Source organism: Chiroxiphia lanceolata, chromosome 5 (assembly GCF_009829145.1).
Source record: "Chiroxiphia lanceolata isolate bChiLan1 chromosome 5, bChiLan1.pri, whole genome shotgun sequence".
NCBI lineage: Eukaryota > Metazoa > Chordata > Aves > Passeriformes > Pipridae > Chiroxiphia > Chiroxiphia lanceolata.
In genome coordinates, this window is record NC_045641.1 from 23,523,808 (window position 1) to 23,549,748 (window position 25,941).

At 39.3% G+C, this 25,941-nt stretch overlaps 1 protein-coding gene across 2 annotated transcripts in view; it reads right to left on the reverse strand.

Annotated features, from left to right (window-relative positions):
* Nucleotides 1-2,601: 2,601 nt before the first annotated feature.
* Nucleotides 2,602-25,941, reverse strand: part of KCND2 (potassium voltage-gated channel subfamily D member 2) — a 271,171-nt gene continuing 247,831 nt past the window's right edge. For both annotated transcript variants that reach the window (XM_032689149.1, XM_032689148.1), the window contains exons 3-7: nt 24,195-24,357; nt 13,431-13,529; nt 11,804-11,899; nt 7,573-7,820; nt 2,602-5,797 (exon numbers count right to left, since the gene is read on the reverse strand). In XM_032689149.1, coding sequence (XP_032545040.1) covers nt 5,620-5,797; nt 7,573-7,820; nt 11,804-11,899; nt 13,431-13,529; nt 24,195-24,357 — 784 coding nt within the window. In that variant the 3' untranslated portion in view covers nt 2,602-5,619. The remainder of the gene's footprint in view (nt 5,798-7,572; nt 7,821-11,803; nt 11,900-13,430; nt 13,530-24,194; nt 24,358-25,941) is intronic.

A 25,941-nucleotide genomic window follows, 5' to 3' on the forward strand; every position in this document is an offset into this window, starting at 1 on the left:
GAATATAAGGGAATATATAAACAATAAATAGTAAAAAAAAAGGCTGTTGGTCACAGCAACTATACAGTTAAATATAATGGAAGAAGGGATTTTCAAATAGCTTTTGAAGTTTTTACTGCAAAAGCATTTTACTGGGTCTCAGTTAGTTAGAGCATGGTGCTAAAAACACCAAGGTCGCAGGTTCGATCCCTATATGGACCATTCACTTAAAGAGCTGGGCTGGATGATCCTTGTGGGACCCTTCCAACTCAGTATTCTGTGATTCTGTGAACTATGCAGGAAAACACTGATTATTAAAGTCTTATGACGTTGAAATACTCAGGGTTTGTGTGGCACTGTTTTGGTAGTGGGAGGATAGAGAGATGGCTTCTTTGAGAAGCTGAGAAGCTTCCCCCATGTCCAACAGAGCCAGAGCCATCCGGCTCCAACACAGACCTGCCACTGGCCAAGGTCAAGTCCGTCAGTGACGGTGTTCTGGGATAGCTATTTGAGAAGGGGAAAAAGTTATTGCAGCAACAGCAGCTGGAGAGAGGAGTGAGAATATGTGAGAGGAATAACTCTGCAGACACGCAGATCAGTGGAGGAGGGGCAGGAGGTGTTCCAGGCACTGGAGCTGAGATTCCTGTGCAGTCCATGGTGAAGACCATGGTGCAACAGGCCATCCCACTGCAGTCCATGGAGGTCCCTGGTGGAGCAGAGATCCACCTGCAGCTTGTGGAGAACACCATGCCAGAGCAGGTGGATGTTTGAAGGAGTCTGTGACCCCATGCATAGCCCTTGCTGGACTGGGCTTCTGGCAGGACTTGTGGAGAGAGGAACCCACACTGGAGCAGGTTTGCTGGCAGGAGTTGTGACTGAGTGGGGGACCCACTCTGGAGCAGTTCATGAAGAACTGCAGTCCATGGGAAGGGCTGTCTCCCATGGGAGGGACCCTACACTGGAACAAGTAAAGAGTGTGAGGAGTCTTCCTGCTGAGGAGGAAGGAGCATCAGAGACAACGTGATGAACTGACCACAGTCGCCATTCCCTGTCCCCCTTCACCTCTGGGGAGGAGAACGAGGTAGAGAATTCAGGAATAAAGTTGAGCTTGGAAAGAAGGGAGGGATAGGGGGAAGGTGTTTTAAGATTTGGTTTTATTTCTTATTATCCTACTCCGATTTGATTGATAATAAATTATTTGCCCCAAGTCAAGTCTGTTTTGCCCATGCTCTTTTCCCTACCCAAAAGCCTGTCCAGCTGAGGAGGGGAGTGATAGAGCAGTTTTGTTGGGCATCTGGCATCCTGCCAGTGTTGTCAACCCACCATAAGCATACATTTAATCATGCAAAATGCTATTGTAGAAGTGAGATTATATCTGAATCTTTAAAATTTGTGTATGATTAACTACATCTCTTTAAAAAAAAAATTGTGATGTCCTAAACTTTTGAGAATTCCTATGCATCTACTTACATTTTTCTCAGCACTCCCCTACTTCAGTTGTTTCTTGTGTATAGTTACTGTAAAAAGTAGGTAATTAGATACTGCAGGCAGGGAAGAAACTAAGCTGTCTAGATAATTCCATATATCTTACAGACTTTGTCAATCTGTATATAGTGTTCACTCCTGACACAGGAACACTATATATAGTGTCCACTCTTCTAGCCACAGGTTTACATATCCCATCAGCTGATGGCTCTTCCATGACTTGATAATCCTCAGATTTTCCCATAGTCAATGGGAAAATAAAGTCCTGGTGGGTCCCATGTGCAGCAAAGACAGCATATGACCTCTTAAGCACCCTCCCTGCTCAAAATTTAATGATCCTTCTCCAGATCAGCTACTTCTCTGAAAGCCACCCTTCTCCCTGGAGCAGCTGAGGCTGCATCATGCTCTCTGCTGCAAAAGCCTTTTCCTGGTAGTCAGAGAGTATATCCACAACTTTGAAATGTAAAGTGTATGTTTTCAGTTTGTCTCCTGTTGGTATTTTATGAGAGGACAGTTGTTCTCAAAAATGCTCTGGGATGGTTCCCAGACAGATACTGCTTTAGTCTTTCCCTGCTGCCCAGAGCAGTGAGCTCCTAGCAGAGGTGGCCATCACATGTACCAGTGCTGATACACAGTTGATAGATCAGCATTGTCTGCAGTCAGCTGCCCTTTATTAGTGATACGTGATGTGTTGTTACCTGCTCTTATGCTACAAAAGGAGTTTGATCTCGTGTGCACTATTATTTTATCAAGGGAATTTGATACTAGGTTTGAGGAGGCTTTGTAGCCTGGGAGGTTCAGCAGAGTGGTCGGTGTCTGGATGTACTGAAAACATAGCACACATTTTTTTCAAGTACAGATAGAGATGTGGAGTTCATATTGCTGGAAATAATTTAGTGTTCTCTGCTGCCGCAGGCTGGAAAGGGAATGGTGATGGTCACTGGCACAGAACAAGGGCAGCTCTGTGTAATGGAGCTGTGGCATCCTGGTTTCGATGGCTCTCGTATGGCTTAGATACACTCAACGCCTTGCCTGAAATTAATGTCTGGGACATTCACTGACTTCAGATATCATGTTCCTTTAAAATTATTAGAGGGGGGGAAAAGGTTTTCATGAATAAGTTATTGCAAAACCAGGTTGACCCATTCAAGCATGCAGATGTTTTATTTAAGTATTCCTCAAATGTCTATTTATTCAGCATAACACGTGTGTTATGCTGCCTTCTGAAATACGATATATGACTGTCAAACAAAATTGTCAAAACAACAACCTCAGTTTCTTTGTATGATACACAGAAATAATTACATTTCATGTACAGTACAGATGCATTTTACACAGTCATCAACAGTCATTCACTACCAAAACAGTATTTAAATCACCTAAAACACTAAAAAAAAAAGTGTATTTCCCAAATTCAGAATAAATTAATGGCTTTGCATGTGACGTATGGAAATAGGAGACAGGACTGGAATTCTGCAAAATCTTACTAAATTATCTCTTAGGCTGCGTTTTAAAAATGAAAGTACATGTTGCTTCAGGGGTATAACTGTTATGCAAGTGTATTGCTGTAGTGTGTTCTTTCTAGTGCCTATGAAAAGGAGAATAAAGAGCTTTTAAGAGACACATGACCTGATGGAGTCAGTAGGTTTCCTGGGTTGTATCTAGACTGTACCAAAGTAGGTTTAGTAACTGCCTTTTTGCATTATTTAGCTGATATAGCTAGTCATGAAGTACCATGTGGCATAAAGAAGTTTTTGCAGATTGCTAACATCAAGGCAGTTTTTATATCAATAACTGTTTGGCAAAAGGTGGGGACCAAGTATGAGTAACCATGGGTAGAAGTAGGATACAAGTAAAAACTCTGTGTTCTGCCTCTCCTTTAAACCCCACTAAAGTTTATGTAACCTACCAGCTTCAGCAGACCTACTGCAGTTTTCTAACAGGGTGGAAGAGAGGAGAGCAATGCCAGATAATGAACTCGGGCAGGGTTCCTCCTCTGGCTCAGAGGACAGCCTGTGCTTTTGTTCTCTGCTAATGTTTGAAAGAAATATAGAAGCTCAGTTTACAATAAGCAAGTTACTCTGATTTGCAAAAATAGTGAGAAGGTAACTGCAAATTAACCAAGCTTCAAAATAAGTAAATGATAAAAGAGTAATGAATGGCATTATCTACTCTTTTTACTTGCAGTTTAATTCTAATATGTGACATTGTTGTATTTTGGTGTATATACTGTAGCATGATAGTCCATCATCTACTCTTCAATGTCTGAAAGACCAGCATTTGTGTGCAATAAAAAGTGTATCATCAGCAAGTTTCAGTTTTTAGTGGGTATTTTCTCTTAATGTAAATTTTCAGGTCAGTAGAATGCTAGCAAATACTATACTGAAACATACACTACTCAAACTATTAAATAACTGTGTTAATCATTTATTGTAATGGCATCTAATGCACTGAGCCTTTTGATTTATATGCATATTTTACTTTGCAGACATGCAATTATTTCTGATCCAGTGTTTTTGATGTATATATGTATGTATTGATATGCACATATTCCATGTATATTTGATGTATATGATGTATGGTATGTCATGAATATAAGAAGCATTATGATACATCTAACATACTCTCATGAAGAAAAATTATGCTTTTTTATCAGAAGGGTTTCTGATAATATCATTGTCTTTTAAAAATGAAGCCAAAAAGCCTTAACTCGTAAAGCCTTCATATTAGCTTTTAGGCCTGTCCGTGTAGGCAAATTCCAATTGAAATCAATTATACTTTTAGAGTTTTGAGACTCAATCAGTTATTCTATCATTGTTCTTAGGTAATTAAAGGTTTTTCACACAATATAAATTCTCAAACAAGTTTTAAGATGTAAGTTTACAGATAATTACAAAAAGAATTTAGCCTTCATTTTTACTGAATGTCTTTCAGTGTCTTCCAGTGTAGCTAATACTCTGGATGCTGCAGAATATGAGCAAGGAAGGTTTGGAGATAATTGTTAGCTGATCCCAAAAACACCTTTGTGGTAATTTTAATTCAAATAGGATTGATCCTGTGGCAGTACACTGAGACGAGAGGTTTGTTCTGAAAATACAGAAGTAGACAAGATGTCTGTGGAAGAAAGGACTGTGTTGATTTCATCAATAGCCTTGAAATCCCAAATGGTACGGTGATGTTGGAGGGGGCAACGAACTGTCATAGAAATAAAGAATAGTGGACAAAAAGAACAATGACTGAACAGCACATTTGTGGTGCACAGTTTGGCTGTAAGATTATGTAAATGTTTGCCATTAGAAATTTTTAGTGTAGATGAAGTTGTGTAAAATACCTTAAAAAAAAATCCTGATTCCTGATACAACAGGTGTACAATGACTTATTGCAGTTGTAACAGTACCTAGGAAGCAAGATAAAACAATAGTAAATATTGAACTAACTGAACACCTTTAGTTCACTAATGAGTGTTTGAGTAAGAAATACTGCATTTTTCAAAGGGAAGTTATTTGTACAACTACCATGGAACATTAACAATCAGCTTGTTGTAAGTGCACGGAAATGCCCCTTTCTACAGTAATATTTTATCATGCCTAATCTGAAAAACAACAAAAGTAAACTGAGATCACAGCTCCAAATAATTTCAGCATGCATTATGGTTGTAGTTCTTTCAGTCAGTACAAACATATTTCATATGAGCATTTTTTCATTCATTTTTTTACAGTTCCTCAACAAGTTTGTGGTTTATTAACAGGGAAAAAAAAGACAGGTTATCAAAATGTTTTTCGTTGTTTTGCATTCAGCAGGAACACAGGTTTCTATTTTTTGTTTGTGTTTTTTTTCTAAAAAGAGCTTTCATGATAAGAAGAAGCATCAATGGGGACATTTCATTGTGCTCATATAGTAAGTCAGGATGGTCACAGAAGATTCCACCACGCATCAGTTCGGACAAGGGGTAAGAAACTCCTTTTGGTTCACACCCTACGACACCAACACCCACAAAGTGTTTTGTTTCTCCTGAACCTCTTGCTCTGTGTCCGCTGGCACACTCGTCAAGGGGTATTTTCTTTGTCAGCTCTCTCATTCCTCACGACTCGTTTTTCATTGCTTGAGCTCAGCTTGCAAGTGGTCTTTATGATAATTTATAAATAATTCCTTATCTTATAAAGCAGATACTCTGACAATGTTTCCTCCCGAATACTCAGGAGAGTCTGGCCTATCATCTCCTTCGGGTGTGGTGACCGGAGGTGTCGGGATGCTGATTATTGCTGTAGTAACGTAAGGCTGCTCACAGTTTAGTTTAACACACTCTTCCACTTTGGCGTTTAAGCTGGAACGGCTGGAGGAAGAAATGAAAATCCAAGCAAATAGAAAGTCCGTGTTACCACAAAACTCGTGTACCCGATTCCACTCCCTCACCTGGCTGTCTCCATCCTGCCCCATTGGAGAGCTCTAAGTGCAGAACAGCACTACCCCAATACCCTGCACCCCAGCAGCAGGTGGACATAGCATGGCTATGTCTATGTCCCTTTGTCCCTTGCTTTCCACCATTTTTCAGCACTTCTCAGCCTAAGTGTTTCTGAACAGGGGAAGCATTTGAGCAAACTTAGCATAGCCAAGTTACTTGCTATGCAGGAAAGTGGAAACTAAGGGCCAGTCCCAATCTCCTGCATATTCCTCAATGCCATGCTTATTTAAGAACATTGTGTATTTTAAGAACATTTAGATATTAGGAAAAATTTCTTCACTAAAATGGTTGTCAGACATTGGAACAGACTGCCAAGGGAAATGGTGGAATCACCACCTTCAAAAGGTGTGTGGATGTGGCACTTGGAAATGTGATTTAGTGGTGAACGTGATAGCACTGGACTCAATGATCTTGGAGGTCTTTTCCAACCTTAGTGATTCTATGATTCTGTATATATTCTGTGTCATCAATGGTAGTATTGCATTATATGCACTAATTAAGGTTAATATGTTCATGGTGTTGTCTCTGCATCATAAGAAACTTGTAAAACTCAGACTATTTCAAGGTGAGAACGACATTTTACGCTTGTGTTTTTAGTTTGTTTTCTAGCACAAAGCTGTTGCTTTGTGTTTTTACATACTTGGTGTCTGGAAATATGGTGCAGGCAAGTCCTCTAGCAGAGAAAGGATGGATCCAGGCAGAATATTTCCTGAAAAGCTAAGACAGGTTGGAGCTTTGTGCTGGCCAGGAGGTCTCATTGCACAACAGCTGAAAAACTTCAGTAGCTACAAGCTGCTGGATTGTTCATGGAAGTGAAATCCAAACCTAGTAACTACACAAAGGAAGCTACTCAAAAGTAGCTTAACAAGACAATCTCTATAGCAACTAGTACTAAAAATGCTTCCTTATTGAAGGGTGGCATGTATGACTTCAATAGGAAATACTTCTGGGTTTCCTGAGACCTTTGCTGTGTTTTCAGAGGTGGTATTCAGATATACCTGAAAGCCAGATGCTTTACTTGTGAGAGTAGAGGGACGTTCAGTAAACTACAGACTCTTAAACTGCATTTTCCTCACTTTTGTAATAACTCCTCAGACTAGAAAATACATTTTTCTTATCCATTTCATATTTTTTTCATTTAGAAGAGTCTTCCTTACGACTGTTACATTAGGACTCTGGAAATCAGTTTTATTTCTCTGCTCTGCAGAAATGTGAGGAAGTCTTATTTCCTATGCTTCTGAACCAAGCATGGACAGACAGACCATTTGCTCATCTCATGTATTAGAATTGCACATTTTTCTTTGCAAAATTTTTCTTCTTATGTGGTTGCTCACAGCATATAATATTTGGTGCTCTATTTCATTTGGGGTCTCTGGATGCTATTTGCTGCAAATAGTACACAGTAGTTTGTGGGGAGGGCCTGAGAGGGCAGAAATGAATATAAACAGACTATCCTATTATCTTGGATTAAGCTTGGAGTAAAAGAAGTGGAGAACATACATATAAAAATGCATAACTGTTTTTAGGTGACCGTTAGAATCTCATCTTTAGCTTCACTGCCTGCCTATGGAGGCCACAACACCTCTACATCTCTTCTCTAACAGTCAGGAGCTTCAGCTCCCAGTGTGCTGATGCACGAGAAGTACCTGTTAGACAGTGGTGTCCTCTCCACACATCTGATCTGGATGGTGCTGAGCTCTTGTACACTGCCTGGGCGGCTGCCAGCGATGGCGGTGTTCGGGATGCGGTAAGTCTTTTTATGTCTTCGTGAGCAGCAAGTGCTGGTGACACCTTGTTGAGATGAAATAGAGGGGCTGTGGCTTGGAGGTCTGTTGACTGTAGAAACCTCCATACAGCTCTCTTCATAGACTTGCTCATCCACAAACTCGTGGTTCTAGCCAGAGGAATCCAACAAAGGGACAAAGCACATACAGAGAGATAATTGAAGTGAAAATATTAATCATGATTGTTTAAAGGCTTAAACTGACACAACTGAATAAACTGGGAAAGTTAGACGGCTTATTCTTGATTATAGTGTTTAGCCCATATTAGCCTGGGCTCAATACCAATACAAATGTAAATGCTGGAACAAAACACTCAGAGCTCTAAACAAGAAAATGTTAATCCAAATTATTTTGCAAAATAGCATGTGATTGTAATGTAGTTTGCATTATAAATATCTGTATAATCTATGAAGTACCAGAAAATAGAGATTATGTTTATTAATAAAATGCAAGTGATGCTTATGTAAACACTCTAAATGTCAGTTGGAAATAAATAAGATTTATTATATTGAACTATAATACAATAAAATTCATAAATATTTTCCAGATTAGTTTAGAAAGCTTCCGTTTGAATTACATGTTATAAATCAGGAGCTGAAACAACATGTTTTGAGGTATGCAACTGAAGAAAAACATTCAAACAAATAGAAGTTCTCATTAAAGGAGATGAGATGGTTACTTAAAAGCATCCAAAAAGCTCCTAATTACTATAGATGGATATATCAAAAGCAGTTTAGAGGACTGAGAATTTTAGTTAAATGAAGTCCTCTTTATTCATGCAATCTTTGCTTAATCCTAGTAGTTTTATAGGGTGGTCACAAAGATGAATCCAAAGTCACTCAAACAGCCAGTTTACATTTGGCAGGTGATTAGGGAGCATTTCACACCCAGACACAGTTTCCACATTTTTGTGCAAAAGAGCATGAAATACTGGTGTTCCTTATGGCAGTGAGGGAGGGAGGGAAGAAAGTTTTATTCTCACTTAAAAGTAGAAATCCAAACTAAGTAGAGATTAAGATATGTTCACATGCAGTTTGAGAAACCCTCATTTTTAAAGAAAAATCTTTCCATTTTCCACTCTGTATCCTAAGAATGTTTTAGGGGAATGGTTTATGGAGCATGTTGAGGATTGTCTTACACTCTACTTGGTCCCACACCAAATTTGTAAGCCTGCTGTATTTTTCTGTATTAGAATGAGGTAAATTATTTTTCCCCTAAAAAACGATGCACTAATTGGAAAGGTGCTGATGTTGTTCGGAATTGCCATACCGTGCCAATATAAAACATGTGAACAAAGTAAGCAGAATAACAGCTGTGTCCAAGTGTTTGCAACAAATGGAAATACCTTTATTCGTATATTATTTTTATTTCAATTTCTTCTGTTCTTCTTCACTTAGACATAAGTTTGTGTGAACTAAGAGTTGTTGAGGAATGCAAATATCAAGTGATAGAGAAAGAAAGAACTCGCTTGAAAAGCGACTTCTATAAGGCATGTGTCAGTCACAGTTAGGATTTTGAACATGACCACAACAGTAGACATAAAATTCAGAGAGGAAAAACTAACCTAATTGCCATCTTTAGATTACATTCAGGGGCTTGCAGTATATTTGCCAAGAACACTGCAGTTTTTCTGATTAAAATCATTTTATGCTTCCTAAAACTTTTATGGAGCAACCAACAGGAATTCAATTTGCAGGGACCATTAAAGTTTTATTGACTGAACTTTTAATATAGACTGGAAACATTTTGAAATGCTATAATGGCTCAAGTTAATAGATTTGATTATATTTATTAATTAACTGTTCTTAAATTAGCTAAAAGTAGCCTGTAAAATATAACTTTTAGTGCAATTAGTTTCATCATTAATGTAATTTTCACAAAATTCCATAACATTACCCACTCTGTATTTCTGAGAGTGGAGAAGATCTTATCCTATTGACTTTCCAATGAAAAGAGAAAATATGCCTTTTCTTAGTATCATCTGGACTGATGCTTATACTATTATGGATGGTGAGAGTCCAAGAAGATATGTCACCCTTGCTGTTATACCACGAACCAGAAACTTGCCAGATTCCACATGCCGAGGGCCAAAAATGTCAAGTTCCCAGTAAAATGTTAGGAATGCATGATCTGCAGAATATAACTTGGAACTGCTGCATACATTTTTGTGTTCACATGTCATATGAAATCAGTGCCCATAGCAGGACCCAAAAAAAGGAAAAAAGAAAGTAGATTATGTGCAAATGTAAGAAACAAGATAATACTTGCTTTGTAGACTTTTTTTTTTGAAGGAAAAAAAAGAAAAAATAAGGAAAAAAAGATTTTACATATTCCACCATTATGATTAGAGAAACCATGAAACTTTGGGAGCTGAATTCAGCTCCTACCAAATGATTAGCAATTTTTTTCCATGATTTCTTTAAGAGTTTGACAAGACCTATGGTTTTTAAATCTGTTTGTAAAGTTCAGCTGTGGAAAAATTTTAAAGGCAGATTGCTATTATCCAATTCTAGCACAAAATGTCTTAAAAATGTTCCAAAAAGACCCGGCCTGAATCTTGGCAAAGAAACCACATTATATTCTGAATAGGATGCAAGACATTTTGTCCTACAACACGTTATGTAATAATGAATATTCCTAAAGAAAAGAGGAGGCATAAGCACCTGTGGAATGACATATTGCTATCTAAGTGATGTAACAACTAGGCCCTATTATTTACAAAAAAATGCTCTCAAAAGGAAAACATTAGATTACACACATACATACATATATCATGTCTTACTTTTAATAAAAATTTAACATTGTCTGTTGTGGGAAAAATTTTTACTTCTTTGTTTGTTTGTTTGTTTTTTTGAGAAAGAACAGAAAGACTTTTATAGTAATCTCCATCAAATATAGCAGAAGCAGTATTGACTCTTTTAATGAAAATCTAAAGCTAGACAGATTAGAAAAAATGGCAAATAAAATAGCACCAAGTTCCACTCTGTATACAAAGCTTAAAGAGAAATCATGTCATTTTTGTATGAAACTGGAACTTATAAAACTAGATACAAATTTGTAAATGATGATTTCATGGATGTTGACCAATTTATCCTCAATACAAGATAAATTCTGCATGGCAATATAACACACACAAAAATACAAACATACAAGGAGATAATTTTTGCATGCTCTGTGTGAAATTCTCAAATCTACAAATACTAAATTCAGTATAAATATTTATGTTGTTATCTTTTATCATTATCCTTAAGAAATGACATAAAAGAGGAAACAGTGTAAAATTAAGAATGATTAGGGCTGTCGCTGTGACCTTATCTTTCTAGAAATATACTATTAGTAAACATGGCACTTAGTTATTGCTAAACCGTAATTCTGCTATAGTTTACTATCCTTTATGGTTTTATAATTATGCAGGTATTGATCAGGGGAATATATAGAGAGCACATAATAAGTAATTCTTTTGAGTTATAAGGACTTTCAAATCTAGAGGAGCATATTTGAGCCATGAGGAATTACATCATAACTTCTACAGGGATCTCAGCACCTAAGTGGAAGCAAATACACTTGGAAGCTTTGCACCTGCATCTGGATTAAGCACTTGAATTTTCAAAATAGAATGCTGGGTGGTCCTCTTTTACAGTCACTGCAGCGAGAACAGTGTTCATGACAGAGGACACAGTCAGCATGTCTCCCTGCACAAAATTCCAACACCTGCTCAGGCAAAAACTTGCTTTGAGTGCACTGAGTATTGAATGTATAAGGACTACAAATTGTAGTTTATGAAGTGTATTGCAGAAAAGTGCAAATGAGAACATCATGGAGCATAAGAAAACCATACCAAAAGTCACATATACAGCTTGGCTAAACTGGTGCCATCTCACTGATGTCAGTATCTTTCACTCTGGATGAGGCTCTCATCCAGGATCTATTATTTATATGCAGTGGGTATATCGCCTTAAAGTAAGATAAAACAGCTTTTCTTTCCATCTAACTGCTTTAATATAAAGGCTTATTAATTAGAAGAGATAACTGAAAACATTCAAAAATATACTGGTGTTGGAATTCACAAGAAAACACAGTTCTCTCTTCTTACCGTAGTTTTTTCCAGGCAGTGAAGCAGGTGGTGGTGCTGTGTTTCAAAGGAAGAGCCAGCTTTGCCAACAAAGGCCTGTTCTTCTTCACTGGAGGACTGTTGATACATAGAACTCCATATTATTCTCATTTTTGAACAAGAGGGCTCTTATTCAAATATTTGATCAGAACTAATCTGGATTGTACACGGTAGCATAACTGCAATGCTTTGTCTACACAGTATAACCCAAATTATTTTGCATTTGAGTTTTCTTTTGCTTGTTTTTTAATCAAACTATTTTCTTCCCTTCCTTTGCACCTCCTGTTAAATATTCCCATCTAAGGTCTTTTAAGCATAGACGAAATAGTACAATTTACAAGTGCAATCAACATGTGAGCTTTGAATGCTGGATCAACACAGGCTTACAATTATAATCAATTTAAGTGACAGTGATTTTTTTTTCCTGGGAATGTGCCTCATTTGAAGGAAATTAAACATAGCTGTCCTCCTGGGATCATTTCATAGCACTAAAGAATTTGTGGTATTTCTGCTTACACAAAAATTCATGTCAGTGATCCCAGTCTGCTGGGTTTGGAAAACATATAGCAAATGTTATAGACAGAATAAAGTAGAAAGTATCCATTGTTTATTAATTGCTTCCATAATTATTTACTTGAAAGCAAAAAACTAGGGGAGGAAGTGGGATAATAGGAAAGATTACAATTCAACTTTGGGATATTTGAAATCTGCATGGTAATTAAGCTGTTTTGTGTCTTTTTAGTTCAAATACTTGAGTTCTTTCAAGAAGAAGAGGAAACGAGGGCTCTAACTGCTCATGTTTTGTGCTAAACAGAACAGACGGACAGACAGCCACTTCCTTCTTTTCTGGCTACAGGTTAGAGCATCTGGCTGTTTAACACATATTGAACAGAAAGGGCATAGAGGAATGAAAGCTTTCCCTCAGGGCATTGCCTAAATGCCAGAAAACAACATTAAAAAAACGCTGTGTCTTTTGTCTTTCTCATCTGGGTACGACTGAGCAGCCAAGGGGCTGACTCCCAGCAGCGTAGGTTACTGTGGATCCCAGTCCCAGCTGCTAGTCCTGGCTTCCTTGGCAGGGGTAAGAGGGGATTTGCTTCAGGTAACATTAGATTTCAATGCATTTGAATAATCACCAAGATTCTTCTTAAACCAAAGTAGGTGCTTTGAGGGAACTCTTTTCACTCTGCAGCACCCCTCTGTGCAAACAGTACCCAGGAGCTGCCTCTTTCCACACTGACAATGAAGCCTGGCTTTGTCACCCATCTTCTTCCTGTTTAAAGCCAAGTGAGATAAATCAAACCTACCACTTAAGAGGCAAATGCTCTGTACTTTCTTAATGAGTTCTTCTACAGGATCTCTAAAAATGTGGGTTACATTGAATCCAGCATTTCTATCTGGACATTTCCCTCCTCTCTTAATACCCCATCATTGACTCATAAGCTTCTTTTAACAATAGTAATTGTCCAATTTATCCTTCCTTAATCTACCTGTAAAGATAACCTTGCCGAAAGCCCCAAGGTGACTTGCCCTGGTGATAAGTAGAATAAGCTACTGCTGGGCTGTCATTAAGGTGTTCCTCCGGAGGTGGAGGAAACACAAACATTACCTGCTGCAGCTGGTTACTCAGCAAGCCATTTCGTTTGCTCTGCATGTAGGCGTTAGCACTCCCACTCTTTGCCGCACGAATTCGAGCAAGCCTGGCTTTCTGTGTAATAGATAAAAGGAAGAGTGTCACTTGTACTCATATCCATTATCCTGTTTATCTAAAACTGCTAATTGGAATCAGCTGCTTATGAATACCAATATCACAGCAACTGACAGACTGCATTGCATCCATCCTCCAGGTGGAGCAAATCACAAGCATCTTCCCATTTAAAATGCAAATGATTGAAGGTTTTATTTGTTTGCATGCATTAGCTAACAAGAACAATGATTTTGGAGAAGGGATTAGACGGATCAGCATGGAAGTGGCTCCCTTTTTTTTTTTTCATTGCTATAACTGTGCCACTCCTTACATCTTGTGGGGCAAAAACATGGACATCCATCTCAGCTGCTACTGCAATGAAAATCTCTTTGAAGGGGTGTAAGACCCCAAGTCTTGAGCTACAAGCTCACCAAAGGGGTTTTACTTTAAAAGTATACAAGGCTCCAACAAAATCCACCCTCCAGATTATTGGAATAGCCCTCAGTTCTTTTAACAATTTAAGAGAGACCACAAAGGAGAAAAGCTACACCCGTTTTCTCAGGGCGTACTTCTGCTGGTAAACTTTAGAAAATAAGTACACTTGACAAATGTTTAAAGGGTAGCATACAACCAAAACAAAGCATTCCACAAAGCGTTGACTTAGAACATGCTAACCCATACAATTTGTCAAAATCCAGCCCATCCAGTCCTAAGTTACCCAAAATATTAAGAAAAGACATTAGGAGAAGAAGTAAAGAAAGTGGGAGAAAAAGAGAAATATAGCTATTATCCCTACATCCAGCATAGATCCAGCTACAAGAGTATAGAAGATGGAGAATTCAAACATGTGATCACAGGTCTTTAGTTTTATCTGCTCTGGCCCCCTGTGGCCACCCCGCCCAGGCAAGACTTCTGGCCCACTGGCCACTCTGGGGCTCTATGGCAGGGTGAAGGGTGGTGGTCCCACTGTTTGAGCTAATCAGAGGCTGGGTTAGGGGTTCCAGTGGGCATGGTGTGGACAGTGCTCCTAGGCTGCCTTTGACTGACAGCTGCTCCAGGGTTGCCCAAGGAGGAACCAAGGGTCTGGACTGGGACAGGGCATCACCTCACTTAAGTGAAATTTGACCTGTCCCCTCCCCCCAGCCCCTCTGCTGCTTGAGTTAGTCCCAGCCAATAATTAATGTAGTAATCCAGTGTCTCACAAAGGGAATAAATGGTTCAGAATAAAACATAATATTGCAATGTTTGTGAATGGGTTTCTCAGAGTCTTCTGAGTTTTTGGAGTACCAGAATGTGGTAGTGCTTTTATCCTGTCTCCCAGCTAAGTTCCTGAATGCTTGCCAGGCTGCTTTTGAGTCATAGAAGAGAATCATAGAAAGGCTTGGGTTGGGAGGGGCCCTTAAGATCATCTAGTTCCAACCCCTCCCCATGGGCAGAGATGCCACTCACTAGGTCAGGTTGCTCAGGGCCCCATCCATCCTGGCCTTGAACACATCCAGGGATCAGCCATGCACAACTTCTCTGGGGAACCTGTTCCAGTGCTTCACCACCTTCCGAATAAAAAATTTCTTCCCAGCATCTAAACTCAACCTTCCCTCTTTCAGTTTAAAACCATTGCATGTCATCCTGTCACTATCTGCCCATATAAAAAGTCCCTCTCCCACCCTTTTACAAGCACCTTTTAGGTACTGGAAGGTTGTGATGAGGCTCCTTGGAGCCTTCTCCAGGCTGAACAACCCCAGCTCTCTTAGTCTATATTCATAGGAGAGGTGCTTCAGCCCTCTGATCATCTCTGGGGCCCTCTTGACCTGCTCTAACAGGTCCATGTCTTACTTGTGCTGAGGACCCCAGACCAGGATGCAGTACTCCAGGTGGAGTCTCACAAGGGAGAGTGGGAGAATCCCCTCCCTTGATCTGCTGGCCACCCTGCTTTTGATGAAGTCCAGGACATGGTTGACTCTCTGGACTATGAGTGTACACCATTGGCTCATGTGCAGCTTTTCACCCATGAGAACCCCCAGGTCCTTCTCTGAAGGTCTGTTCTTAATGACTTCTTCTCCCAGTCTGTACTCATATCTGGGATTGCCCTGACCCAAGTGCGAGCACCTTGCACTTGAATTTATTGATCTTCATGAAGTTCTCATGGGCCCATTTCTCAAGTTTGTCCAGGTCCCTTTGGATGGCATCCCCTTCCTTCTTTTCTGTCAAGTGCACCGCTCAGCTTTGTGTCATCTGCAAATTTGCTGAGGGTCCACTTGATCACTGCCTGTGTCACTGATGAAGATACTGAAAGGCACCATCCCAAGACAGAACCCTGGGACTGGGACACTTATCACTGGCTTCCACCTACCTCTTCATGTCTGTTGGTATAATCAGATTTAATACTTATTGTTATTGGTCATAGACTGTTCACAAACTGATTTTTCAGAGACTGCAAGTATCGAATTGCTGAGAGAAATGTGAGATTTCTCATGTGAGCCTCATTGCTTGTGAAGGTGACTTTCATTGCAGAGTACAAGGAGGTTCATGAGTGAAGGACATTTTGCATCCACTGATTTTGTACAACAGCTAGAACTCAGAATTAGGGGAAAGCATGAAGAATAGACTCTCTCAACTAATAATGTGGAAAACAGAAGCTTTTATGGAGTTTCTAGGATGACGTCCTGGTTCTGTAATTTTTTGTGGCTGGTTACATGTGTAAAAGGGAGTCTGACTTTATCCCCAAAGTTAGGTTTCTGATTCTGAAAGGCAAATGCCAAGCAGCATCTGGAGTTGAATGGCTGCTGAAACAGAAAAGGATATGCAGTGAAGAACTTAAAAACCTGACTTTGATATATTAATAGGGATTTTCATATCTAATACTTACTCAGTTGATATTTTCAAAAAATAGAGGGAGAATTTTCCTCCCTCCCCCAAATTTCTGTGACATTAAATGTCAGCATGGAATGACTTGGAATCCCTGAACTCTTACAGAGGGAAGCAGCCTGGTTACTGCAGCCACCAGATCTCTCTGGCACGATTAGTAATTAACTGACTACGAGGAATGGCTCAACACCACGCTTCTTTGCACTCACAGCCTCAAACTCACAGATCTTCTGAACAGCCTGCCAAGAAATTCATAACAGCTAACAGCAAACATGGCTAGAATCTGGCTTACGTTATATGTCATGCATTTATTATCTTTTAATTGTTCTGAAAGAGAATAAGCTAATGCTCTGCATGCGTGCATCACTGAGCCAAAAAGCTCACGAGAGGCTGTTTCCTGATTTTGTGATACATTGGCCATTTTAGAATAACACACTGGTTTGTCAACTTCCTTTGAGCACACAGCCTTTCCAGCAATGTAGTTAACGCATCTTAATCTAGTGGTAAGGAGAAGAGATGCCTGATGACCTGGCCTGGGGTCTCCAGCAGCGACCAGTGTGGGGAACTGTTCACAGCTCCCACCCTCCTGGCTTATGTGGGCTCTTTGGTGGCACATTCAAGGCTACCAGCAGGGTTAGGGCTCATTCCTCAGGACTAGCACTTAAAAATCCTCTTGGGCAGGCAGAAAATAGATTATTTTCTAGGGAGTGCTCCTGAGATGCAACCTCAGCATGCTGGGCTGAAGGCTGGGGGAAGAGCTTTACCTGCACCACTGAATAGTCATGGGTTGAGACATGTGCATTGGTTATGTTCATAAATATATCAAAAGGTCTCTCTTAGCACTACTGTTTTGTCTTAGGAGCTCGAGACGCTTTGGAAATGTCTTTACAGTGTGCAGCTTGGAGTCCCATAAATAAGTGATTTCAGTCACAAATGTTTTAGCTGTGGTACTTTTCAGTCTGCTCTTTATACAGGGAGATTCATTAGATTTAATGAACATACATTAGTTGTGCTTTTCATTTTAACATGCATATTCATTTTCTCCTTGGTGATTGAAGCAATAATTGTGGTGCAGCACCATTTAATAAAGAAATATGAAAAACATAACAGTTCATCAGACCATCTTAATATATCAAAGTGCTACACATATATAATAGGAAGGCTGTACTTTTGATGTGAAGATTTTAAATTGCTTTGCAAATATGAATTTATTGCATCTTAGAAAGCTTTTGTGAGCTAGAAAGTAATAGCTTACATCTTTCTAGCTGAGAGTCATTGAGATGGCCTGAATTTACATCATTTACCAAAGAGAAGATAGTAAATCTATTACCAAGACAGGAACCAGATATTGTGGCTTCCATGTTTATACTTCAGCTTACAGAAAATAGTCCTGAAACTGGAGGTGTTTACAAATCTGTTAAAGTGATAAGACTTATTTTCAATGCTTCTGATTTCAGTGCTGCCTGATTTATATAAGAGCCTATAGAGTGAGCAGTCTAGTGACTTCTCACATTTGCTATCAAGGAATCATTAAAAGCTCATGTCATGCGCAGGATTTTAAGGGCTGTGTGCTGGGGATTGAATTCCCATGAAAGGCAGCAAAATGACATGATGACATCAGTAAAACTGTGATTACAGAAGACCTGCATTTTCCTTTAGTCTGCATTTTCTGCCATGTGTAACAGAAAAGGAGTGACAACTGCCCCTTTGAACCACTACAAAGCCCTTCCTAACCCTCCTCTTTCATGGAATATCTAGCAAAGAAAAGAAAGGATTAGTTCTCTCACAGTAAATGATATCTTTGCTGTGAGGTTTTCCCTGTTAGCCACCAAATATGAAACTTTGATTGTGGTTATTTTTACATGGTCTAAGGCTAAACCAATGTAGCTGAAGTATAGTTCTTTTACATATTCTGATGAAATTCCACCATAATCATCTCATCTGCAATTTCCTAAAGAAATTGATGACCAGCTCTAATTCTTACCACATCCTTTGAATTTGCACAGAGCTTCTCTTTTGAATGCACCTCTTTCTTTTTTCAAGCTTCAAATTTTACACTTTAGAGATGGATTCTTGTCTGTGGCTGCATTTTTAGAAATCTCACAAAGGGAATTCACTGTTATTCAACAACAGTTAACTCTGTCAATTTTAGAGATATAAACATTTATTTTCACAAGGTTTTAAGTAGTGCTCAGTGTAACACTATGGGGTATATACAACATCCAGCTTCTAACATTCAGATGCCTTCAGCTGTCCAGCTATTTTGAGAGATTTTATCAGGAACATTTTAGGGCAGGGCTTACTGAAGTACTGGGAATCATTTTTGGCAAGATTCTCTTCAACTTGCTATACAAGAAGCCTGGGTAGCCTAGGTAATTTAGTACTTAGATAGCTCATGTTGTTTCCTGCTACTCTCCAGACTATAAAAATATCTTACTAGAAAAACCTCAAAAGTTACTAATTACTTACCTTATGGTTATTATTTTTTAATGATTTTGTACATTTAAAATATTGAAATTCCTTCACAGGAATTTTAAAATGTCAGCACAGAGTTGATTTTCTTCACAGTAGCTGGTATGGGGCTGTGCTTTGGATTTGTGCTGAAAACAGTGTTGAGATAATTCAGGGATGTTTTAGTTACTGCTGTGCAGTGCTTTTACAGAGCCAAGGCCTTTTCTGCTCCTGAACTGTCCAGCTGAGGAGGCTGGGGATGGACAGGGAGTTGAGGGGGAGACACTGACAGGACAGCTGACCCCAGATGACCAGAGGGATATTGCATTCCATATGGCAACATGCTAAGCAATAAAAGTGGATGGTGGTGGAGACTGGCAGGGGCTACCCTTGCTCTGGAACAGGCTTGGTGCTGAGTAATTGTTTCCTTTTGCATCGCTTTTTTTCCTTGGATTTGCTCCCCCTCACCCCTTTCTGCTGGTTTCTTTCCCTTCCTTTTGAAAAGGTTAGACTGTCTTTATTCCACCCACAATTTTTTTCACTTTTATCTTTCTGATTTTCACCCCATCCCTCTGGGGAGGAGAGGTCGAGCAGCAGGGTGGTGTTTAGCTGCCTGCCTGGGCTAAAGCACAACACTGTGGCTCATAGAGAAAGGGCCAAAATTGTCGAAAAAATCAATTACATTGTTTTTTATAGAATTGTTTTGTTGTGTGGTCTTTCACAAATCCATCCTGTGTATTTGTTTTTAAGTGAAAAATCAGGCCCACATTTCATGCTCTGATTTTCTAATTTTCAGTAATTGCAAATAATTGACTTCATATTACCTGACATAATTTACAGGACATCAGTACATAATAGAGAAGAAAATGTTGTTTACTTTGTACATTAATAGATGTGGAATTAAATAAGGTTCATATATTTCTTGGGTCATGCCTTACTTTCACAAGCTATTCAAATTATCCAAAAATCTTGGATAAGCCGTTAGTTATGTTTCTGCAACCCCCCCTGAGATTAACAGCCTATCTTATATAGAGAAGTCAAAATGGCTAGCAGGTTCCCTGTTGCAAACATTCAATTCTAGACTGCCAGGTGCTGTTAAGCAGTTATTGGAGTTTATCCTGGAGCCATTTATAATTAGCTGGTTACTAATTGTTCATAACTTGACAGATAAATGCATCATGTACAATCAATAAATAACAAAACAAAGCCAGTCTTCAGGATATATTTTTCTTTGTGTAGGTCAAAGACTGTACTCAAATGGGAGATTCAGGTTGAATTTCATGTCTGAAGTCAAGTTCTGGAGCTGATGAAGGTTGTTTGGGTGTTCTGCAAGGTCACTCTAGGGAGAAAGTGCTTAAGCAACTAAAATTAAGGTTCCTTTGTTTATCAGATAATGAACAATACTGGGCAGAAGTACCTGCACTTAGGCACTTGCTGGCTAAGAGGACACAAGGCTGTTGCTTTCCAAAGATGTGGAAAAACAGATGCATGGAAAACTGAGAAACATCTAGCAAGTGATGCTTCATTTATGGTAAGAAGGATGTTATAATCATAATTGCTGCTGCAGTATGCTGGGATGGACCTTTGTGTCCAAGCTGCCAGACACTTGTTCCAAGGGGGCAGCTGTGCCTCCTCCTGTCTCTTCCCTGGGCTCGCAGTCATCGCAGTGAACATGACACTGTGAGGGTCCTGCCAAATCATAGCCCTTGCTCCCTATCAAATACAGAATAGGAAATGGTATCCAAGCTTGCCTAAATCTTTCTTTTTTCCTTTTCCATTCTTTCCTTTCCTTTTTCCTATCCCCTCCTTTCATTGCTTTTGTACATGACCAGTTACAACACACCTGTCATTAACTTTACCACCTGCAGGCACTGATGAGCAACCAAAATAACTTGGCCTCTTGAAGTTGTCTCTAGCTGAGAAAAGCTCCACAAATAGTATTCTTCCAAACTGTCTCACTAGTGATAAATCTGCTTGAGAAGAAGGCACAGTAAGACTACAGGGCATAATTAGTTCTGCCCTGAATTCCAATTTCTATTTTGGATTATTTATTCATTTATTGTCAGGGTAGGTCAGATCCTTGGACCTTATTATCTGATGGAATACAACGTTCTGATAAACAGATGATTTTGTTTTTGTTTTTGTTTTGTTTTCCACTCTTTTTTTGTTTAAAAACAGCTTCTTGATTGCAAGAAGCTCTCTGCACTGCAGCAGAAAGCTGGCCTCTCCTGCCAAAATTGGCTGTATTACAAAGTGGGATTTCATGGTAATTATAACAATGTAAGCAAGAGCTTCCTTTAAAATGCATTCAAAATGCAATGGTATATAAATAGATTTCTCTCTTCCATCTTCTCCCAAGCATTAATGTGTAGCATCTTTTTGCCAAAAAGAAACAAGTGGAATTGTCTATTCTTGAATAACTGCAGAAGTCAGTAAATGCATATACTGATGGTCACGTGGTTCTTGAACAATCCTAATATAAGCGACAAAATTTGTCTGCTGAAAATTGCCAGTGCTCCTCAAACTAGATTTCAACTCTTTAGCGAAGAACTTTCTCGAGTTTCCTTCCAGCCCAAATGCTTTGCCATTTCTGAAGCCTATCTTGATTAAACTTCTGTATGAGATATTGATAATATACAGAATATGTATGTTATCATAAATATATTGTATGATAACCATATATCATACAATATTGTATGATATATTCAGTTCAAACATACAACTGTCTCAAGCTGATGAAAGCTGTTGTAGACAGTGGGAGGTACCACTGCCTGCAGAGGCTTGTGCTACACTCCATGAAACAGCACCTTCTTTCAAGCTTATATTCCTCAGCCTTAGAGAACAGAAATAAATTTGGGGCCTAGGGAAACATTATTTTAGAAAATGGTGTAAAGCCTTTATTCTACTGAATGAAGAAGGAATTTCAGACTTCAATAAAGTGACCTTTTTGCCTGAATATTCTTTTACAAAGCAGTAGAAACCCCCTGTGAAAAGCAAGGCTATATTTCATAGCAAAATATGGACTATACAGTATCCATGAAGTGCCTTTTGTTGATTTTTTTTTTCCAAGTCCAGCAAAGCAATATTCAGTTCAACATCTCGGTCATTTTAGATTGAGAGAGCTTAGCTTTGCAACAGGAGATATCAATGCAACACACATCCGGTGCTAAGTTAATCAGACCTCAAAGCCATTTTCTCCAAAGCAAGAAGGGCATAAACACAGTCAGAGGAGATCTCTCATCCTTACTGTTGGCATTGTACTGGGGAGCAGAGCAAAAATCTCTTGGTAGGATTGCCATTCATCACTTCATGTTGCTGTTTGGAACATGCAAAGAGCCCACTATTTTGCAAGGAGAAAAAGTCAGTTATTAACTCAAGCAGTTTCTATTCATTTAAGAGATTATGGGAAATAGCAACCAGTCTACCAATCTAATTTTTGCAAGGTATTTTCCTCTGTCCATCTTGTTTTCACAAATTGTGCTGGTTTTGGATGGTGTAGAGTTAATTTTTCTCACAGTAGCTAGAATGGGGCTGTTTTTTACCCTTCCAATTCTCTCCCTGATCCTGCTGGTGGGGCAGTGATTGAGCAGCTGTGTGGTGGTTGGCTGCTGGCCAGAGTTAAACCGTGACACAAATGTAAAGCAGGCATGGAAAACTCTGTTTTGTAGCATGCATTAGGAGACAGTTCCTATCTGAAGTAAGGTTGTGTCTGCAGCTATTATGAATGCTCAGAAAGGCACACTGATTGCTGGGATCAAGCAGCATGACTGGCACCATGCTCAGAGGCACAGTAAGGAGCACTGAGTGTCCTGGCTGAGGTGCACAGTTGTTTCTCTGCTACCATTACACAAAAAAACAGAAGTGGAAAAGTTCTTGATAAAAAAAAAAAAGTAGTGTAGAAATGACATGATGTCCCAGCTGTGGAAGAGAGGAATGGACAGCTGGAACTTGGTTGTGGGACAAAATAGCATGCTAAAGGATGGGTGGATTTAGTAGATAGATAAGCAGCCTATATTTTAAATCAAGTTTCTAGAAAGGTATGACATTCCTGTGATATACCTGGTTTCTTTTATAGCCATTTTGCCAAGATGTGGCCATTAAAGGGCCCTGTATCTTCAGCCTGGGCCGATGACTTTCTTGGACATGTACCTCTGTTTCTCCTGATTTTAAGATATGCTGAGAATGGTATCACTACACACATTTATTTAACTTCTTTTTTTTTTTTAATGAAGAAATCACTCAAAAAGGTGGCCAGAAAGAAACACACAAACATTTTGTATATTTAAACCTGGTGCTGTTGTTGATATTAAGCAGGTGCAACCTGCAGCTGCCTGTGTTCCCTGGTTTATATGTGCAGTCCCCAGCCACAGTCTACCTGTACACTTCTGCCAGCAATGGTCCTGCTCTCCCTGGATCGCTGGAGACTCATACCTCTGAAGAAAAGCCGTGGGAACACAAAAAGCCCAAGTGGTGACACCTCAGCCTTGGCAATCACTCAATCTATGTGGCATCCAAAGCCTTCTGACTGCCATCTGCAGAGGAGCAGAAGGTAAGATGTCTTGGCTCCCACACCAGGGCTTCAGGTGACAATAGAGTTTTTCTGAGCTGTCTGGCATTACAGGGTTGGGAGAAGTGGATCAGAACTAGTGCGCTGGCAGTGATGTGGAGATGAAGGTGACTGTCTAGGCTTGGCTGCACCACCCCTGGTAAATACTTCTTCCTGGCTCCTGACCATATGGGCCTGTGAGGGAAACAGTCTTCTTGTAGGTCTAGTGGATATTTTAGGGAGAGACTCAGGAAATCAAGAAAGCTGGAAAAATAGACTTTTTTCCTGATTGAGCTGTTTATCTGAAGCCTTTTAAGCAAAGTAGAGCTGAGGAGACAAGTTCCCCAACAAGCAGATTCTCTCAGAGGCTGAACCGGGGACTTAAACTGAACCTAGATTAGTGAAGCAAGCTGTTAGCAGAGACGTTAGAAATCATTATTATGTTTGGGACTCTTTATTTTTCTTCCTCAGAAGACTGTGGTAGAAACAAAGTCTGCCTGAAAAAACACAGAAGAATCTTCAGTTGGTGGGACTACAGCTATTGCGTGAAAAGACTAGATCTAGTTTAACAAGTAGGATGAATTACCACAATAATAGGTCTGTACATTTTGACAGAAAAGATTAATGATCCAATTTTGGTTTGTGTTGGTTTTTTTTTCCTCACTAAAAATAATACGCCATTTGCATCTAGGACATGGGCTAGGCATGTAGCACATACATAAAGTTGTCCTCTTGCTAAGAAATACTCACTATAAAGACACACAGAATATAGAAAGTCATATCTTATCTATTGCTCAACAACGGGGGAAAAATGAGAAGCTCACCTTTTGTGCCCTGCGCTTGTCTGCTCGTTGATTCTGGTGGTATATACGGCTGAAGTTGGAGACAATTACAGGAACTGGCAGAGCAATGACCAAGACCCCACTCAGGGAGCATATTGAACCAAAAATCTTGCCAGCTATTGTCTTTGGCACCATGTCACCATACCTGGGTTAAAAGAAAACAAAATGCTTAGTACAGACAAAAGCTCTTCTAATTATTGAACTTCATGATGAATTAATCACACAATAGATTTTAATTCTCATGCAAATAATACTTGCTTCATATAAATATTACTTTATACACATATGCATACATATACAGCAAGCCCACTGTTGTTGCACACACAATTTTAATTTGAAGCTAGTTTTGGGTCTCCCATCTGTCAAACTATGAGCAGGTAAATCATGTGTTTTACCTGCTGTAGTCTTTTCAGGCTGCCTCTGTTGCAATGGAGATAGAATGACCTTGCTAAGAAAAAAAGTCAGTGTTGAAATTCAGTCCTTACTCTGTTTGCTTGCTGGAAGAACTCATCACTTTCCATTGACAAGATCCTAGAGAGACCACTTGGTAAATTAGATGCTAAAATGAATAATCTGTTGTCTCACTTAAGCTGATATAGTACTTTCATTTAGGAGGGTGACAGATTTTTGCAACAGGTTGCTCAGATCATGAACTTTCTATCCTTGGAGATTTTCAACACTTGGCTAGACAGAAGTATGGCTGACCCAAACTTCTTGTTGCTGACATGGGAAGCTGGAGCAGCTGAGCTCCAGAGGTCCCTTCTATGGTCTAGGTGAAAGCAAACATGAAAAACCCAAGCTACAAGCAAGCAACCAAACAAATTCTAACTCCAAATCCTGTCAGTGCTCAGAATTACTAGAGCTACCACCTTTCTTTATGATATTGGATATTGCTTTGTCCAGCAAGAAAGAACAAAGTGCTAGTGAAGTATATAAAGGCACTCCAGTGCCAGCTTATTAAGAGACAGCAGCTCTTTGCATTTTGCCATATTCTGTAGGGCACAAGTATGTAATTATATAATACGGAGTTTAATAAAGAGATAAATTACTTTCAAGTACCATTTGTTTTTTAACTTTACTGGATTTTAAGTTATTATTAAGCATTGATTGTAGCTTGTGAGTTTAGTATGTTTGTGAGCATGGAGACAGCACATTCCCTATTACAAAGAATTAATAAGCTGTTAACACAAGATGAGTTAAGAAATAAAACTGCAGGAGGTGCAGTGTTTGGGAAATACTATCTGGAAAACAAAATCTGTTTGGTAGGAACTGGAAAAATAACAGAGAAGAAGGGGAGAGGGTTCAGGTCATATGGTCCAAATTTTGCACCTAGTAACAAGAAGGATGGGATAAAAGGGTGAGGACAACAGATGATAGAGAATCTGTACGAGGTTGGAGGATGCCTTCCAGCAATGAGAGCTCGGCTCACATCAAAAGGAGGTTATGTATGGCCTTGTAGGTGAAGATGAATGGTTTGCATTTTGTAAGATATGTGTTTAACATAAATATTCAAATAAGTTGTCATATAGCAGATGTAATATAGATGACCAAGTCTTAGACTATTGACATAGATTATATTGTGTTAAATAAATGTTTAGTTGCTTTACCAAGCATGCCCAAGTGTAAAATATTCACAGGAAAAAAATACATTAATATTTCTGCCAATAAACCCCATACACTCAGAATTTGAATGCCATTAGCTTCTCATTTTGTGACATGTAGGATTGGA